The sequence below is a fragment of the Echiichthys vipera genome (genome assembly GCF_963691815.1).
Source record: "Echiichthys vipera genome assembly, chromosome: 22".
NCBI classification, from domain to species: domain Eukaryota; kingdom Metazoa; phylum Chordata; class Actinopteri; order Perciformes; family Trachinidae; genus Echiichthys; species Echiichthys vipera.
Window position 1 is genome coordinate 8,098,685 of NC_139847.1, and position 20,483 is coordinate 8,119,167.

Below are 20,483 nucleotides of genomic sequence, written 5' to 3' on the forward strand. Positions count from 1 at the left end.
AGGGAGGTGTTCCAGGCACATCCAGCTGGAAGGAGGCCTCGGGGAAGACCCAGGACTAGGTGGAGAGATTATATCTCCACACTGGCCTGAGAACGCCTCGGGATCCCCCAGTTAGAGCTGGTTAATGTGGCCCGGGAAAGGGAAGTTGGGGGTCCCCTGCTAAAGCTGCTGCCCCCGCGACCCGACCCCGGATAAGAGGTTGAAGATGAGATGAGATGAGATATCAATAATTATAATCTAATCATATAATACTCTGAAATGGACCATTCGGCATAATGAGTACTTGTTGTACTTTAAGTACATTATGATGTTGATACTTTTACTTAAGTAACATTTTGAATGCAGGACTTATACTTTTTATACCTTTATACTACTTTATTCTATATACTATATCATTTTCAGTGTGGTATTACCACTTTTACTCTGAGTACTTCTTCCACGACTTCTTGAATGTGATATTATGTGTGTAATGTTTGTATTTTACCGTCGAAACAAATCTTCTCATCACGGAACCAAAGTATCTGCTTCTTGTTTCCCCCTGCACATGCGCACCTCCTCTGTTGCTAAGTAACCTCTGCAAGGGGCGGCTGCTGCATCACCGGATGCCACTAGTTTGTACATCGAACTGCGCTGTTTCGGACACAAAACTGAAGTTTTCTTTGATAAAGAGAAGATGGACGAGGGCTCCGACTTATCTGTGACCATCGCTCAGATCGTGCAGCGGCTGAAAGGAAGCCATTTACACTCTCAGATAGAGAGACAGGCCAAAGTGAGTGAGCTAGCCTGTTAGCATGTGGCTAACGAGCAGGTTGCTGTCAACCTCAGAGAGGGTCGGAAACAGTTGAATTTGTAGTTTATCTTAATGTAATAACACGGCACACAAGCTACATAACTTATAAAATGTCCAACTTTATTATTTTTTAATTATTTTCCAAATGTTATTATTTTATAGGAGTGTTTACATCGACCTGAGATCAAACTGGAGTCCCTTAAAGACGACGTGCGCAGTTTTCTCAAGACATCAGGTGGGAACGTTGTTGTCTTCTGCACCACATCCACAGCTATACATGACAGCTAACCTACTATCTTTTTCTCTCTGTGGTGTGGTGATAATAACGTTTTTGTTTTACAGGCTGGGAAAGACAACTACAGAATGCAGTGTACAGAGAGCTGCATGTGTGAGTTGCATTCAAAAATGAATTTTGCAGACAGGCAAAATGAGAAAGTAAAACAGCTGTATGGTGCATCATTGCGCCTGCCTTAAAGTGAAAAAGGAAAAACAAAAAACCCAACATAAATCCCACTATCCCCCCAACAAGCCTTGTCAGAAGAAGTCACGGTAACCAACTTAAGCTGTTAAATAACATATAACAGAAGTAGATCATTAAGGTACATCTCATGTCATCTTCATCCGCTTATCCGGGGTCGGGTCGTGGGGGCAGCAGCTTTAGCAGGGGACCCCAAACTTCCCTTTCCCGGGCCACATTAACCAGCTCTAACTGGGGGATCCTGAGGCGTTCCCAGGCCAGTGTGGAGATATAATCTCTCCACCTGGTCCTGGGTCTTCCCCGAGGCCTCCTCCCAACTGGACGTGCCTTGAACACCTCCCTAGGGAGGCGCCCAGGGGGCATCCTTACTAGATGCCAGAACCACCTCAACTGGCTCCTTTCAACGCTAAGGAGCAGCGACTCTACTCCGAGTTCCTCACGGATGGCTGAACTTCTCACCCTCTCTCTAAGGGAGACTCCAGCCACCCTCCTGAGAGAACCCATTTCGGCCGCTTGTACCTGCGACCTCATTCTTTCGGTCATGTAAGCTTCGGGCATGTCCAGAACATGTGTGTGGTTACAAGCGACACTGTGACTAGGGTATATCTTAGCCAGTTTAGCGTTGTTGTAATGGGCTCTATGGAGCACCTTCCACTGTAAAAGGCCGTGCCTGGCACAGATCGAAGATGAGTGGACAAGTTTCAGAATGTCCCTCCACTGGTCATCAGTAATGTCTACCGCCAAATCTTTTGCCCATGCACTTTTAGGTGATACAGTGGGCTCAGAAGAGCAATCTTATGATAAATGACACATATCAGTCGTTTGTGTTGTACGTTGAGAAACAGGAATTGGTCCATCTCAGCTTGAGGGGGGCGGGTCGGAAAATGTGGGAAATGCTTTTGGATAAAATGTCTCATACATTCAATTTTCTAAAGTGGTCTTTGTGTGATGCACTGGCATACACACACATACCTCTATACACACACCTGTCAGGAGTCAGTTTCATTAATGGTGGTGTGCAAGAATCATTTTTAATATAAAAAGACACCCATATTTTAGCCTCAATTGTTATTTTGTGCACTAAAAGAGTGTCTTGATGCTTCAGTTTGTAACTTTATAAGTCAGGGACATAATTCAATTTAGTTCGGTTTTATTTAAAGTGTCACATCACAACAAAAGTCATCTCAGGACACTTGACATATGTAGTAGGTCTAGACAACGCGCCATGACTTATTAATGATTTACAGAGACCCAACAATTCTTTAATGGGCAGCAGCAAGTTGCAATATTTATAATATTAATAATAATAATAGCTATATGCAGTATTTATCCAGCAATCTTGTGCACACAGTAGCAACAAAAACCTTCCTTTTAACAGGAGGGAACGTCAAACAGACCCAGTTCTATGGAAGACGGACATCTGTCTTGACCAGTTGGGGAGAGAGAGAGATGGACAGACACAAAGCAGACCAAGGTGGTGTGGTGGTTAGCACTATCGCCTCACAGCAAGAGGGTTTTTGGTTCGAATCCCGGCTGGGGCCCTTCTGTGTGGAGTTTGCATGTTCTCCCCGTGTTTTCTCTGGGTTCTCCGGTTTCCTCCCACAATCCAAAGACATGCACGTGTTAGGTTCATTGATTACTCTAAAATTGCCCGTAGGTGTGAATGGTTGTCTGCGACAGACTGGCGTCCTGTCCAGGGTGTACCCCGCCTCACGCACGATGTCAGCTGGGATTGGCTCCAGCCCCCAGCGACCCTGACAGGCATAAGCGGTTGAAGATGAATGAATAATGTAAATATGACTGACAAGTTATGACAGTTATATACAAGTATACAAGATAGTAGCCATATTAGTAGTAATGACAGTTAAGGTGATAGAAATAGGATTAATTATTAACATGTGCGTGAACCAGCATATTTAAAAGCTTGTTCACACACACATCAAGAGCTACCAGCCCCTCTGTGTGATAGATGGCTGTTTCTAATGTCATTAACATTTTAAACAGGTTTATTGTAATCGTTCCATTTGATCTCTATAACCCCATGGGTATGCTTATGATGTGTGTGTGCAGCATGCATGAATCCTGACATGCATCCCACGGTGGAGACGAAGCATTGTCATATGTGGTATTCCTATTTTTAAGTCTGTATTATATGCGTGTACTGTACATTGTTCACACAGTTTGACTCAACTACAGAGAGGGAGATGTGTGTAAGAATTAGGATAAAGTTTATGGAGTTATTACTCACTGGGTAAACTTGCAGTTCACGTGCAGTCGTGTGTTGAGTGTGAGGGATTCTAGATCATTTGAATTTAAAGTGGCGTAGTGGCGTAAAATTTGTACAAATATTTATACCTCACACTGTTATCCGCCCCTGCAGCAGTTCAGCTCCTTACTGCCATTATGTGTTGTTTTTGACTCTTTGCCCTATCAGTATTATTGGCTTCCTGTGTTAACTTTAGTTCATTTGAAAAAACCCCAAAACAACACTAACACTAAGGCTAGAGATTGTTAAACAATGACAGTTGCTCCGTATTAACCCAGATTGATGTCCTTTTAGTTATCTCTATTAGAATCAAACAGCTGAACTCTTTGAACTTAAATAAACAGCTTTGAAAAGTGTTCCTCAACTGTGCCCCCACCTTTGACGCCCCCCCCCCCCCCCCCCCTTAATCTCACGAGGCTCAGACTGAAACGTAGGGCGCTTAATGCTTTGCTTTTAAAGGATGACATATAACTTTGACTAATGCCTCCTTCTTTTGGCCATTAGTCAGCCCTATGTGCTCTTATAGGTGTTTAGATTAGCTTGAACGTTGTTTAAGGCACTGAGACCTTGAGTCATTCAATATGCACTGAGCATGCTTAGTGGGGTGAAAGACACGAGACACGCTGCATCTGGTGGGGATGCGTTCAGAATCAGCTGAATTGATTGGTGCCTTGTTTTTAAGAAAAATCTCAAAATTTGATTTACCTCTTGTTTGACAGCTTACGAACACGTTCTACGTAAATTCTTTCTAAAATATATGTTGTTTGTGTTCTACTGTTGCACTGTATGCACCCCGCCCCTCCTCTCTTGTGTTTACTTATTCTAGCCAGCTGCCCCCGAGCCATCCCGCCGCTCCTCCAGAGCATCTCAAAGAGCCGCTGGCCTACATGCGTAAGGCACAGGTCAGTCTGTCTCTTCTAATCTCCATCACTCCTCGCTTGTTCTTTTTTGACCTCTTTGACCGTTGCCTGCCGATTACAGAGACATAGCCCCTCTTTTTTTATATCGCCTTGCTGTTACAAGGTAACATCAAAAGCAAATGTCTGAAGCCAAATGTTTCTGAGTGTGTGTGTGTGTGCTTTCTTACACAGGCCAGCTGGGAGAAGCGTGTCCTTAAAAGCCTGAACAGCATGAGTACCGAGCTTGGAGTGCCTCTGGCTCGCATGGTAGCTATTGTTTGTCACAGCTAACGTAGCATAATTGCAACAGCTCTTAATTCATGGTCTCTGGCAAAAAGGCCTTCAATGTTTGCATAGTGCAGAAAAGCATCTTAAATAGCTTGAGTGCGAGACTTTTACATATAAATGAATGCTCTTAACAAATTAGTTCACACAAGGCTGATTAAGCCAGTCGCCGCCAGGGAAAATTCTCTGTATTTTGAAGTATACCAGGACTAATGGCGTTAAATCCTAAGAAGCATCCAAGAAAAGTTCCTGGAGTGGTGCTCCAGGTAAAAAAGAAACTCTGTGCTCAGAAGTCAGAGTTCCCACGGATCCTTAAAAAGTCTTAACAGGCATTGAATTAATTCATCTAAAAACAAGGCCTTATTGTTATTAATATGTCAAACTTTCAAAAGGTTTTTAAAATATTAAAACACAAAAAACCCCACAAAAAATCAGATGTAATTAGGCCCAAATTTAAAAATAATTGGTAACATTTAGTTTTTAAAAATGCCTCTCGCCGTAACATCACTCAGATCACGATAGTGGAACCAACAAAACAGTCATGTGGTTGCAGCCGGGAGGCGCAGAGCAAATTCATGCAATCACTTTTTGTTTTTAGTTTATTGTGAAATTGGTCTTGAATTTCATTCCAGGTGGCATTTAAAGAAAGTCTTCAGAAGTCTTCCATTAAACTTGCCGTAAGCTGTAGGAACCCTGAGAAGAAGGATTAAAGTGAAAAACAGAGCTCACCTGCAGCAGGCATACGCCATAAGCAGGCGCCCATAGTGTTTGTGTAATTACTCCCACTTCCTGATGGAAGAGACAAAAGTTCCGCACTCCAACCTGTATCATTTGAACCCCTAGCTGATGGAGCTTAACTGTGCCGAAGTCCGACAACAGCGAAGAGCCTGTTACTGTTAGCCCTGTTCAGAAAAAGTTAGCAATGCGTCCGTAGATGTAGACTGGTAATAAGCAGGCCGTGCTGTTTGGGATCAGTTTTATTGTTTCTGTTTTGGCTGTGTCGCATTTGTTTGTTGAAATCTTCTCTTCCCTCCGCAGAGGCCCGCAGTGGAGCAGAAGGAGCTCAACAACAAATGGAACGAGATGGGCACGGATGAACCAGGTCTCAAGACACTACCCAGGGGTGTTTGGCCCTGAGCAATCTGCCTTTAATGAAAGATTAGTGTTGATGCGTTTTTGCGCCGGTGCATCAGTCACACGCCTGTGTACTTTGCATCAGTTTAACACATCTCTGAACCAGATCTACCACTTCCATGTTTGCGTATTAACTGGTATTTATCCAAGGTTCTCCCAGGGACTGGCCTTGGCTCTGCAACATGTGAAAAGTGAATAAAGTTGTTTGCAGATGTCGATTCTGGTCTTCTGTCTACACAGACGGTTACTTACTTATATCAGGTTTCGTAGGTTGAAATCACGGCCTTTGGGCTGCCTAGAATCACAGCGCTAATTATAAGCCCCTGAGCTGCTCCAGTGGAGAATTTGATTATCGTCCTAGCTCAAGAATTACCTTTTTATTAGCATTGAGTCTCAGAAGACCAATCTCCCACTTCACCTCTCTGAACACTTCTCAATGAACCAACCATTTGCACTTGAAGCCAGGACATTTACGAAGAACGTGGTAGCCCTGTGTCCTAACAATGCTATCACAGCTCACTGCCATATAATAACATTTAGGATGTGCCGTCCCCCCGGCTATAAACACTTTGGACTGCGAATATAGAAGCTGTCCAGACTTCTTGGACGGAGCTGCGATAACGAACAGCACTCCTCCTTCCATCCAAAACCTTAATGTGCCCTCGTTCTGGGGGATGACACGGCACTTTAATTTACTGCCAAGCTTGGAGGACAGTGCGTGGAAGTCCCACTTGTGCCTCAGCTGTCCTGTACTGCTTCTTTTGACTTTTGCAGACGTTGCCAAATTTAAGTTGAGTGTCACAAATGCGTGAAGTATGACCATGTTCGAGTTGATTAAATGGACTTCATGGTTGGATTCATTTGTGTAGTCTAGGTTTTCCAGCTGCTTAACCTGTTCTTCAATAACATATGTAAACATCTTGTGCGTGTATCAGCTGGAAGTACCTCTTAACCAAAGTGTCCTTTGCACATTAAGTGGTACTATCCTCTATGGTATTGTAGCGACGCATTAATCTCTTTGTGTCTCCACAGATTTAACTCGCTTTAGGCCTGTGTATGCTCCCAAAGACTTTCTGGAGGTAAGCAGATTTCTTGCAGCCCGGAGGTGTTCAGTGTCATTTATGTGAGTTAAAGAAGATACGTGAGAAAAACGAAATCCTTTATGCGAAATTATTGCCGTTTCCACACAGGTGTTGATCGGTTTGCGGAACCCGAATCACGATAGCAGCGAGGACATCAGCGTCAGGAGCCACTGGGGTCTCATTCAGGTTCCCCTCAACGTCCGGGACATCCCACAGCTGGTGTGTGTGCGTGTGCGTGTGCGTGTGCGTGTGCGTGTGCGTGCGTGCGTGCGTGCGTGCGTGCGTGCGTGCGTGCGTGCGTGCGTGCGTGCGTGCGTGCGTGCGTGCGTGCGTGCGTGCGTGCGTGCGTGCGTGCGTGCGTGCGTGTGTGTGTGTGTGTGTGTGTGTGTGTGTGTGTGTGTGTGTTTTTTTTTAAATCAGCCTATGTGATTTCTTTTCGTGTTAAATTCTTAGAGGCAGGCCTACTCAGAGCTGAACCTGAACACTGGGCAGTTGGGGATTGATGACCACGCGCACATCCATCCAGGTATTCACAGAATACACTTCTTCATTGTGCCGTTGTAGTTAAATGGGAATAGTTTGACTATTACTATTGATTTTGGGGGAAAATACGCTTTTCTTTCCAAGAGTAAGATCAGAAGACTTGTACCACTCGCATGTCTGTATGGTAAATATGCAGCTGGAGCTAGCAACTGGTCAGCTTAGCTTAGCTTAGCCTAGCGTAAAGACTGTGAACAGCTAGCCTTTCTCTGTCCAAAGGTAATAAAATCGAGCAACCAGCTCTGAATCTCAGTAAACTGTATCTTGTTAGTTTGATCTATGCAAAAGTTGAAGTGTTTATGAATGATGCAATGATGCACCAGCTAAATATTGTTTTAAAAGTCTTTCAAAGCAGTTATTTATCCCCCAAAAAATAAATATTTCTTGTGTTTGTCAAGAAGGTTATCTTATATATTATATATTAATGCTTGTTTCTTAAAGTTGTATGACGTACTGTATGAATTTGTGCTAATTCAAAGATATTGTAATGAAATACTGAAGGACTTTAAAACAGGTCAGTTATATTGTTTGCATTGAAGACATTGTTTCCCTGGCACAAAGAACAATGACAACAAAATAAACCACATTGAGAAAACATCTGCATCAGTTATCGACAAATTGTTAATTTAAACATCGGTAAAGGATGGAGCGGTGCATCCCTGAAGCTACTGTAGCTGCTGGCGGCAGCTTTATATTTAGTGGACAGAGGTGAGCAAGAGAAGGCAATTGAACTTCTCATGTAACTGTTGGCAATAAAGCAAATGACCGTGTTTCCTAAAATGTTATATTTTTACTTTAATAGGCCAGCTAGTTTCTGCATCCTGTCACCATGACACAAAGCATGCAGGACGTTGTGTCATAGTTGAATCCTTTCCAGTTGCGATACTGGTTTGGCATCTTAAAAGACTATTTACTGACTTTATACTGTATATACGTAGCATAGGATTGGTAATAAAGAGACATGAGACGTCAATTCAGCTGCTTTTTTTTAGTATCAGACCTAAATGCATTTTTATCCGTGCAGTAATGAATCAGAAATAACAAAAATGAATGTGTTTACCTAATGAACGCCCGGCTTTAATGGTGTGTATACCACTCTGGCCTCTCCTGAGCCACATGGCGGTCTGGGTTTTCTCAAACAAATATCTCTGTTAAGTCCTGATATTGACATTGTTACGGCGCGTTGTTTAGGCTTTAAATAGAATCGTATCCACGGTCTCTGTGTTTGTAAATCAAAGAGATAACATTAGTTTGAAATGCCGAGCCACTACCGGGCGATTATTGACGCATCTGCTTTTGTTCTGTCTTTCTTTACTCCTGTGCAGACTTGTTTGAAAACGAGTATGTTCAAATCGGGAAAAAAGGTCAGTGTTGGGTTCTTTGATTTAAATAGTTTCTAAATATATCTTTGTAAATGGTGGTGGGTGTTTAAACACATATATGTGGGGTGTTTTCTCTATAAATTGATCTAAATTAAGCATAAATACTTGACTTTCAAGCAGGTAAACTGCGGCCCAAGCAAGGAGCATCATTACATTATCATTATTCATTCATCTAATCAGTATATGCTCCATTCAACTCTGTAATAAGTGGAGGTACATTAAGCTACATCCTTCAGTCGGCCTTGTTTTATTAGTTTTGTGTTTCATATTTGTACTTCAGATCAGGTTTTATTTTTACATTAAAGAGTCTTTTTTTTCTTGACATCAGTGTTAAAAAAATCGAATAATATCCACCCTGAATCATTTTTAAAGAATAAAACCTGAGAGACAAGAGGTGAACACTTTTTCATAGGCACTGGAGACGCATATAATCCTATAAAGAGTACATGAAATGATACATCCAGTTCATTAGAAGTGACTCACTGACCGCCGCGTTCGCACAGAAAATCTCCAATGCCAGTTACCGTCATTAATGAATCCTCCTCATCGCCGCCTCAGGTGCAGTAAACCGGCACAAGAGACACTCAAGTCTTATCTCAGTGCTCCGCTATGAACGCAGCGCAGACGCCAACCTTATTATGGACACCGATTTGGACATTAATCGAGTAGAGTCTTAAGAACACAAGCTGTATTTCATATATACAGCAACAAGGCCCCGGTCCACTATTTCACTCCGGGCTTGGCTCCCGAGCCGCGAGTTGTATTCCAGACCAAGTGTTAAGTGCACTCAAAAAAGAAAATTTAAGAGCCGAGGAGTGTGTTGGTTTATGTTATGACTGGCCAGCACCTTAAGTCGAGGGGCTTTGTGTTTTTGGCTACTGTCACAACAGAGATTTAGGGTTGAATGGAGATGCGGGAGAGGTCGTTTCCAGTGTGGGCCTGAGTGTTTTTTGGAACGTTACGTAACAATCACCATTATGGGAAATGTCTGTGTTATGAATTTTTTTATGTTGATTTATTTTCCGAGGGATAGAATGAAATCGTGAACCCGTGTGTTGAGCACGTGAAACCCAAACATGTGGCTGTGACGCAGCAGCTCGCCCACTCTATTTAGATTAATCTGTGTTGTGACGTATTTGTCGTCATTCTCATAACTTCTCTTATTGTGTTTTGGATGCATCTAAGTCCCTGTTGAAAGAGGTTTCATTTCTTTCCTAATGGAGGACATCCTTTCCAAGTTTTTTTGGAAACCTCTTAACAGTTGTTTTCGTGCGGTCATTGGAGACACGCAGGTGTTCATTTTCCCAGCTGTTGTGTTCTAGGCATTATGTCATTCTGCCAGAAAAATCACCAGGCTTTCTATTAATTCTTGTTGGTGCAAGTCAAATGTATTAAATTAGATTAAAATACATTTAATGTAATTCATTTGATTTCATTTAATTTCATTCGATATATTTAATTTGATCAGATTTAGGTTTATTAAACTAAAGTAAATGTATTAGAGTAATTTGAATAAAATGTATTGAATTGAATAAATTCAATATAATTTGTTAATTTAAGTAAAGTTAATTTAGTTTAATTTAACTTCACGTTATTATTTTATGTTAATGCAATGCATTCATTCAAATTAAATACATCTGAATAAGTCTTATTTGAATAAGGCCGGTGGCACAGTGGTTAAAGCAGTCGCCCCCATGTAAAGAGGCTGAAGGTCCTAAAGGCAGCAGCCGTGGGTCGAACTCCGACTCCGACCTGCGGCCCTTTGCTGCATGCCTCTCTCCTCTCTCTCACCCAATTTCCTGTCTGTCCTACATAATAAAGGCTTGGAAAAACTGCCCCCAAAGAAAATCTTTAAAATAATATATATTTGAAGAAATGTAATTAAATTAATTAAATGGGATTTTTTTTCCCCCACTAGAACTGGTCATGGAGGAAACATGGACTATCTCTCCTTGTCTTTCTGTCTTATGTACCCCCTTTATTTTTCTCTTTAGTGTCTCATGTTTTGTCTCTTGTTTTAGTGGTTATGGAGCAGGACAGTGCAGCAGCGCAGCAGTACAGTAGGCAGGGCTGCTCCACTGGGCTCCGGGCAGACCTTTGGGCCCTCGTCCTTAACTCTACTAACCAGCCACAGGTACTTTATACACACACACACATACAGACACACACACACACACACACGCACACACACACACACACACACACACACACACACACACACACACACACACCTACACACACACACACACACACACACACACACACACACACACACACACACACACACACACACACACACACACACACACACACACACACACACACACACAGCAGAGTTGCGCTCCGGCTGTGGGTGTCAGCAGTCAGTGTTTGTTATAAAGCAGCCTTGCACACACAGCTGCAGTGATTCTCAAACTGCATGTATATTACAAGGTAAAGTTTTCAGTTAATGGTCAGGTCTTTTTTTTTTTTTTTACCTCTTGTGTCGCTGTTTCAGTGGAGAATATTAACAAAGTAAATACAGTAAAAAACAATTTGCGGATCAGGCGGGGCAGGTTGACAACATTGCATTTTGATTAATAGCAGATGGATGGGTAAAATAATATACATTCTTAAGGAAAGTAATAGTTACATTCTCTGAAATGTGAACAAAGCTGAAATCAGAGCTGCTGCATCAGGAGAGACGTTCTGCGGATTTGTGCACAACAAACAGCAGCGTAACTTCCTTGATTCTCTCAGAAGCTAAAAGTTTAGTTCTGTTTCCTCTGTCAAAGTTTATAACTGCAGTTTTTAGGTTTGCTGCTCAAATGTTCTGGCTCAAAGGGTCTCTAAATTGGAGAAAATAATCCATTTGGGTGGGTGGCGGGTGGGTGACTTGAACATACACTCAGATGGCATCAGAGCGGATCCGTCCATCACTACTGTGTATTAACCCCCTGTCCTGTTTATCTTAGCTTTATCTTTGCTGTGGCCTGTCCAGTGTGTGCAAATGCTAAGATAATCAAATGTTGGCGATTTAGCAGAGTTAGCCCAAACAGAGCAGCTCCCTGCCTGTGTGGCAAAGGGCTGTGTAAACGCCGGGGACCAGAGTCGCCCGCTGAGGCCAAGTCGATAAAACAACGCTCGTGACGGCAAGATGGATTTCTGAGGGAGCGTTACAGGGACCCGACTGAGGTCTGGAGAGTGTTAGCATGGCCCTGAACGACACAAGGGCAAACACATTAAACAGTCAGAGTTGGCCGAACACCGTATGTGCATTGTCTCGGTTTTTTTGAGTAGTGCAAAATTGTGTGAGTTTTACCAACTATTCCTTTACAATCACTAAAAGTACTAATGTTAGAAATAAAAGTGAGTAATTATCGATGTTTTGTTTGAATACATGTAAAATAACTAGAATGAATTCCTCAAGTTCCTACAAGTTTGAACAGGGAACTCCAGACTTCCACGATTTATAATCCGTCTCAATTATTTTAGCAGAACTCATTTGAAGTCTCTTTCACTGACGCTGTCCATATTACCACAACGGTTTCGATGTACTACCTCAGCTGTCAAAACGGCCGTCTCTGTTTCAGTTCTCCTCACATCCGCAGCGCCGATCTGACATGTCTCAAACCGGAGACACGTTTGAGTTTAACCATGTGGTCGGAAACCAGATATCCATCCATTAAGTTTAGTTGAATCCTTCTGTCATCGCCGTCACAATACATAAACCTGATTCAGCGGTCTCCGTAAAGAGGGTGATATGTTACACACTATATTTATAAGAGAACTCGAACATCACTTCGTCCAGAGAAACGCATTTATAGGATTCACACAAACATGTTGTCAACAATTTAATTTATCGACAAGATCACACATAGCTTAGTGGATTCTGGATAGGATTCTGATGCAAGTTGTTGCACACATAAAACATATTGGATCTCTTCTGTTTCAGGATGTGATGCATTATGAACAGCTAACGGCTGGAGTTATACAACATGACCTGCTGGTGGACAACCTCATTTATAAGGTAGAGTCCTCTACGCTGTCCCTAATCATGTTAATGAAGCTGCAAAGCAAAGATGTTCCAGTAAATTCAAAACAAACGCTAAAAGCTTTGGTTTTTCTACTAATTTTTGTCCAATCACCAAAACATTTGTTCTACGCAACATAAACTTCACTTACATACCAAGCTTTATTTCCTGGAAATGTTGTCTGATACACACAATGGGCCTCATTTATCAAACGAACGTACGGCAGAAAAACGTGCGTACGACCATTTCCTGGCAAACTTCGGCATTTATCAATTTGGACGTGAGCGGGAGCTACGATCAAATCTCACGTCTGGTCTGAGGTCGTGTACGCACATTTGAGCCTGTGTATTTGCAGCACAGCAAAATCTGTCTGAAAATAATGAACAAATCTAAGCTGTCATTAAGCATAAGCAGTCACATATTAAGAACAGATCAAAACGGATTCTTAAAACGAATAAAAAAATAAAAATTGTTGGAGCAATTGGTTGTACTCATGTGCGTCTGAAGGCAGCATCCATGAATGATTACGCATTCATAAATCGCCAAAACTACCACTCGATAAATGTACAGGGGATTTGTGATGCCAAGCTATCGCTTTTAAACGTGGTGGCCAGGAATGTTTCATAAATCACACGTGGGTCCTTTCCTACGACCAATTCTGCGCTCAGATCTGTGCCCGTTTTCACGCAAGATTGATAAATGAGGGCCAATCTCTCTATATATTTATATTTTATGAACAATATGTTTATTGATTGTCTTTTTTAAACAAGTCATGTAGAAGAAAAAGTATTACATGATAAACGACGGCAACAAAAGACAAACAAATTATGAAAACAACAAAAAAAAACACCTTAAACAAAACTCAAACCTTTTCGAAGGTGTTGTTGTCCGTCCTCCACAGAGCTGGGTCTGTCTGACGTTCCTGTCTGTTATAGGGAAGGTTTCCGTTGCCACCGTACTCTACGGGGGAATTGTTGGGTCTATGTAAATCATAAATAAGTCATAAAGTGGAGTTGAATTGAATTGTTTACGCCAAACAGTATAGTATGTTTTCTTTTCCAGTGTAAGGCTAAATGACATTTCCTTAAGCTATTGACCAATCTGAGACCTGTTGATGCTTTTCCGGGCGAGAGTTGGAAAAAATGTAAGCACATATCTTTGAGTGTTTGTATGTTTTTGTATATATGAGGATCGGTTGGGTACCACCTCAGGATAAAAACTTTGGGATGATCATCTGGAAAACCTCCTTCCAAATATCTTTAATGTTCTTTCGTAGCACATATCTGGATGTGTACTTTTACACGTGTGTTCCCATCAGCCATTTGTATTGTAATAGTTTACATTCTGTGTCTGAGCCTCAATGTCCTACTGAATATCTTCCCACCAAGAATTCAATTTGAGACACCAGCACCATCACAGTGGGATCAGACCGTATTTCTAAAATGGTCAGCCCCTCAGTTGTAATTGTATTTTCTCTGAATATACATTTACTTACTGTTTTTCTAAAGACTATTTTTCTTTTCTAATAATCGTGAACAGTTACTGTACATTGAACTTTTGAGATGATCTAACATTTAAAATTTGAATCCGCCCTCTCCACCAGGATGTGAAGCTCACCGCCAGTAATGACGACTACTACTTTGTGTTCGAAGATTTCCTCTATCAGGTACTCTCTCACACTTCAGCGCTCTGAATTGACAAACAATGTTTTCAGAGCCTTTAGACAAACAAAGCTTGCAACCTTGACGCTCAAATGTTTTCCACTAACTTGTTTTCGCCTTGAGTCAGTGTGCGTGTGCGTGTGTGAGGTCCTGGAGACACCTACTGTAGCGGAAACTAAAATAGAGGTGGTTTCGAGTGTTTTGCCTGGTGTTTATACACTCTCTATGTCTGTATTTGACCAGATTTTGTAGTGTTACATTACAGGTGTGTAGTTGAGATCATAATTATTGCTTGGGTTGAAAATGTGTGTGATCCGAGCTAGGGGGCCTGAAGTAAGGGGGAGGGGCCTTGGCTCTTCCACTTTAACACCCCTGACCTGAGAAACAGCAAGTAACGCAGTCACGAAACTTTACAGGTGTGTAGTTAAAGGCTGAGTTCAAAGATGGGTGTGGTGGGACCAAGGGCGTGGGAATGAGGATAGAAGGTAGGCGGCACTGAACCGCAAACACGTGGAGTGGGAGAAAACGAAGGAGTTGGTCGATGTATTTAACACAATGGAAATGTATCAGTTCTGTGAGATGAGGGAGTAGCAGTCGTCATAACGCTTCTAAACAAGCTCTCTGTGTGGAGGATAGACTGTATGTTGACAGGCAGGGGCGAGGCCCTTGCAGGGGCTGAGGGGGTATTTTTTATGGGTGTGAAGGTAGGGAACATGCCATTGCCACAGCACCCCGGCCTGATTTGTGCCCGATTTGGCATCAAGGGTGATGTGATTCTCTCATAAGATGGTCTCTAGTTAGGATTTACAAGGGCAATAGCTTGTTATCGCCTCTTTTTAAGAAGTCAGGATTTGAACTTAGTAACATGGGCTCCCACAAATACAATCACTTGCTAATCAAAACTAAACTTCTTCATTCTACTAGATAAGATAAACACCAAACACAAAGCATGAATTATGTATCATTGTCAGTCTGTCATGTAAGACTACTGTATGCCACTCTTCTAAATTAACTTCTCTGGTAGTCACTGCTCTGTTTGCCTTTGGCTGATAGACGAGCATATATACTTGGCAACCGGTTTATTCAGCAGCTGTTAACACGTCATGCTCCTTGGTGGATAACCAACGAGTACACAGGTGTAGTAGCATAAACAAAGCCCCGGTATCGCTGTCAATATTGACTGATGGTAAATTCACCAGGCAGTGAAAGAATCCACTCATTGAGAGGTCAGCGAGGGTGGATTCTACTAGAGGAAAAGTATAGGATTATGATTTTTAAAGATGAACATGTGTTAAACTTCAAGTATGACAGTAAACCGGCCTGTTTTTGTACCCGGCAAGTGCACTTAAAGGTCAAACAAGAGGTGGCCTAGATACATGCGGTAGTTGTCGTTCTCATTCTATTTCTCTTATTAGTGAACTCTGGGAATGAAATTGCTTTTCAAAAAGAGAGGAATTGGACTCTAATGGAAAGAGCTCCCACTCATACGGTCATTTTGTGAAACAAGGAGCCACTCGAGCCTCTGTAACTGTCTGAAACGCAGGCTCCAGGTGTCCTGCTTTAATAGAATTCTTACCCAAGAGGAAGAAAGACCGCTCAAGGCCATCACCGCCTCCAGAGCAAAAGCAGTGTATTAACTACCTCCTTTATCCCCAGTTGTCAGGCAAAGATAATATGACATATTGTGCATTTAAGTCATGCATATGTGTGTGTGGGTGTTGGTGTGAGTCTGTCTGAACACCAAACCTGTGTGTTCCCCAGGTGTTGCTGTGTTTCTCTCGAGACACCGCCGTCTTGGAGCACTTCAAATACAACAGTGCCACTCCTCCCAAATCCTTCATCCAGGGTGAGATGATGTGGCCTTCACCAAGGACGCACATGTAGACACATCACATCACATCATCCCATGAACTCACAAGAGCTCAACATATATACCTGTACACGAGCGCGGCAGTAATAATTAGGAAACCAGTATGCTGTGCTCTAGGTCTTGGTTATTGATTGATTTGCGTGTCTATCTAACAGGGAAGGGAGGAGATGAGGAGAGCGCTGTTGTATATCCTCCCAACGGTGAGCCTGCAACTTGACATTTATATTATTTATATAGAGGAAACAACATTATTGTAAATTGTGTATTAACTGCACTGACTGATAAAATCTAATGTCCACAGGTGTAATCCCTTTTCATGGGTTTTCTATGTATGGTGAGTACATTTTGCAGTCATTTCGCACGCTAAACTCTGAGATGGAACACTGCAAAAGCCTTGCAATGCGTTTGTGTGTGTGTGTGTGTGTGTGTCCGCGTTCTTCCCACAGTGGCACCTTTGTGTTTCTTGTACAACGAGCCATCCAAGCTGTACAGTGTATTCAGGGAAATGTACATCCGCTACTTCTTCAGATTACACTCCATCTCCTCCTCTCCCTCGGTAAACTCACTGATTCTTTTTTTTAATTACTGCTGCCAAATATCAAGATCAAAAATGTTCTTATTTGTGCGTTTGTGTCTGTACTACCTTCATGCATGTGCTTCACTTGTGCACATGTGCTCCTGCAGGGGATTGTGTCTTTGTGCCTGCAGTTTGAGCGGCTGCTCCAGGCCCACCTGCCTCAGCTTTTCTACCACCTCCGTCAGATAGGGGCGCAGCCGTGAGTAGCCTGCACACTGTCTCATCCTCCTGGATATAAGATATATCCATTTCTTTTTGGTCCTGTGTCACTCAACAGTTCAATGACAGACTTCTAAGAGTAATTCATCCATATACATTAATGGTCCCTTATTGTAAAGTGAGATAGCATGTTTTTTTTATTTATTATAAAGCAGGTGGAGGTATTGCATAAATATTGTGAAAGTATCAAAACCCTAAATCCACAGAGAAATGCACACGGCCCGTATTCAGAAACTGTGTCTTTAAACGGTTGTGATGTCAAAACTATACGATATATAGGTAGAAAGGGACGCTACAGTCATTCCCCGACTGCAATGGCGGTACAGAAACGCAGAGAGCACAGATGCAGAAGACCCGGAAACACTGACCAATCTGAGCAGACTGGTCTTTTTCAGGAGGGGGTCTTAAAGAGACAGGCGCTAAAACGGAGCGTTTCAGACAGAGGGTGAATACAGGAATATTCAGACAGACAGGATAAGAAAAATAATGTTTTTGAAGCATGTAAAGATGTTCAGGTAGAAACTCAAAATGCAAGAATGAAAGATTAAAATTAGCTTAATATGGGACCTTTAACTATGTATCCACTCAAATCAATGATAGCCATGGCAGTAACTGTCAAGGCAAAAGATTCCAGTGGGACAATAAAACAGTATGGTGGTATCCTGAATGACTTGTTCTTCCTGCACGTCTGCAGTTATGCGTCTCAGTGTCTTCCCCTTCATGAAGAATGTTCAGCATGTCTACCTTGTCGGTCCATAGAAATAATATATTCATCTTTTCACAGCAGCACATGTTGGCCAGAAAAGTTTTCTTATTTTCTTCTTCACGTTCACATATTTCTCTTGAGGTTCTTTAAACTAAATTATATTTCTTTGTTTAGCTGTTGTTTATAAAGTGTAGGATTCACTTTCCTACACACACGTCTTATTTCTGTAAGTGGATGCTGTCATCTTGTGGTGGATCAGTGGAATCACAATTCTCTTATAAAAATAAACATTCATGGAGCCTCAAGATGTGATGGTTTTGTCTTCAGGTTGCGTCTAGCTTTCAAGTGGATGGTGCGGGCCTTTTCTGGCTACCTGTCTACTGACCAGCTGCTTCTTCTCTGGGACCGAATCCTGGGATACGATTCACTGGAGATAGTGGCAGGTAAAAGCTGTTGCACTCTGCACGGTCTTCCAAGGTTTGATATTTGTAGGGACAATAATCTTCAACATCCCTTGATTCTATTATATTTCTCTATCTTAACCCCCTTCGTTCTTACCTTCTCTTTTTCCCCCATATGCCATCCTCCACCTCCTCCTGCAGTCCTAGCAGCCGCTGTGTTTGCCTTCCGCGCTGAGAACCTAATGGAAGTGACATCACTCGCCTCAGCTGAGGTATGTCCGTCTCACGTTAGACTTGTGTGTTTGAAACATACTCCTGGAAAGGCTGTTAATAGCCGTTGATGACCAGACAGTACCAGTAACCCAATGTTTTGCATGCACATGTCTTGGAAAAAAAAAATACTGTCAGGACACTTAAAAAAACCTAACTCTCTTACCCCTCCCATCCTGCCAACACTCTCCCAAGTCCTCTGCACCACTTCCACTGACAAAAACAAATTGTACAGCTATAACAGATGCCATCTTTCTGTGCAGAATCGCGTCAATAACTTCCAATTCTAATAATACTAATAGCTAAAGGAATGCATCCTCTATTAGCTCCTGCACTGTCACTCGTTTTGCGTTTTTATAGTAACCAGTAATGCTATCCCTGTGCATGTCTGTATACCGCGTCCGCTCCCATACTGTGGTCCCAATATCACATGACTGAAACCAAGAGTAAACCATACGATGACTCGCCTCCCCCATCCTCCTCCTCTTCCACCCCTGAGGGTGAGGAGGTTAACCTACAGTATGACGCATGGGGCGACAGGCTGATCTGCTGCTCGAAGATGTTGGCCGGCACTATTTGCTTGCTCATTTACCACCTGCCCCAGCAAGAGAGAGAAGATATCATAACATACTGCTCCTTATCTTATATTTAGAATGTCAGGCCCAGCGTTGAAATATTAAACCCTGTCTCTAAACATGATAGGGTTCCTAAATTTAATCTCCCACCGATCCCAAAAGGACAGGGTGGGGAGCGGTGTACTCTTCAAGCGAAGGATTGTCACATCCCAAGGATCCTGCATCATCATTATGCGTGTCAATCTGCGTGGTTCTTTTTTTAAATCTCAAAGTATGTCTCTTGAAAAAAAAAGGGTGAGGGTGTGCGTTATAGCAATTCTCATGAGCTTAGTGAGCTGAGGGTATTGACTGAATTTCGATGACAAACCTAATTTGTGCTTTGTTTGACACACACACACACACACATACTCTGCAGGCTGTCCTCGCCGACCTTTCAACTCTGAAGGTCATGCCTCTCATCCAGATCTTTCTATTTGCCACCGCCATCTGAGGAGCGTGGAAGCTACGGGGATATAAGTGGTGGTACGTACACACCACTTGGAGCTAGAGAGACACTCATTGCAATGCAATATTCACACCGACACTATTCATCATCCATCAAGACAACACCAGGCTCGAGTGTGGGGATATCAAGGAATAATAAGGGAAAACCTACAGAGGCATTATGCACTTCATCTTGCACTAGATCAAGCAAAAAGCCAAACCCTTTTTAGCATGGATGCACCATAAATAGTATACCCGCTATCATGTTATAAGATATTATACAGTATGTAAGTATAGCCTACAATCCAGTAAGGTTAAGCTAACCTCCTTAAGCCATATGGTCTGCAGGAAAGACGATACACACAGCAGTGCTTGGATCAGCTGAGATGCTCATTAGGAGACAAGTTGCATGAAGTAATCATTGTATTGCGGTAGCGGCGTGCAAAAGAGAACAGTAACGTCTCCAAGCTCGGCTAATGAAGTGTTCCAATGTACTCTGCGCTGTAGCTCCTGCTTGTTGTAACACTCTGAGATAACACTGTTGCTGATGAAGGAGGAGATTTGAAGAGTTCTGGTGCGCCTGTGTGTCGAGAGAAACCCTCTCTCTGGATTTAAAATGTAACTTATATGATAAGACGCTGCTGTGTACACACATCATTTATTGTATTTATGAATAAATAGCATATTAGTGCTCAAGGGATATTAAGCACTTGCAGTGCCAGTATTTATGTGATGTCATTATGATTTTCTTTTTTTAAATCATGCATTGGATATCTAAATATTTTGTACCGTTTTGAAAAAAAACAACAACAGTCAAATCATTTTTACTATATTTTGACCGTATTCTTTGTC

General features: G+C 42.3%; 1 protein-coding gene across 1 annotated transcript; it reads left to right on the top strand.

Annotated features, from left to right (window-relative positions):
• Window positions 1-612: 612 nt before the first annotated feature.
• tbc1d19 (TBC1 domain family, member 19) lies at window positions 613-20,456 on the top strand. Its single transcript, XM_083937183.1, has 21 exons — window positions 613-769; window positions 953-1,025; window positions 1,133-1,178; window positions 4,361-4,436; window positions 4,626-4,700; window positions 5,757-5,820; window positions 6,885-6,931; window positions 7,043-7,153; window positions 7,388-7,460; window positions 8,800-8,838; window positions 10,878-10,990; window positions 12,791-12,865; window positions 14,473-14,535; window positions 16,292-16,376; window positions 16,556-16,600; window positions 16,702-16,734; window positions 16,847-16,956; window positions 17,085-17,176; window positions 18,230-18,345; window positions 18,505-18,575; window positions 19,564-20,456. Exons 1-21 carry the CDS (start codon window positions 674-676, stop codon window positions 19,636-19,638), a joined length of 1,578 nt encoding a protein of 525 aa, XP_083793309.1. The 5' UTR covers window positions 613-673; the 3' UTR covers window positions 19,639-20,456.
• The last annotated feature ends 27 nt before the right edge of the window (window positions 20,457-20,483 follow it).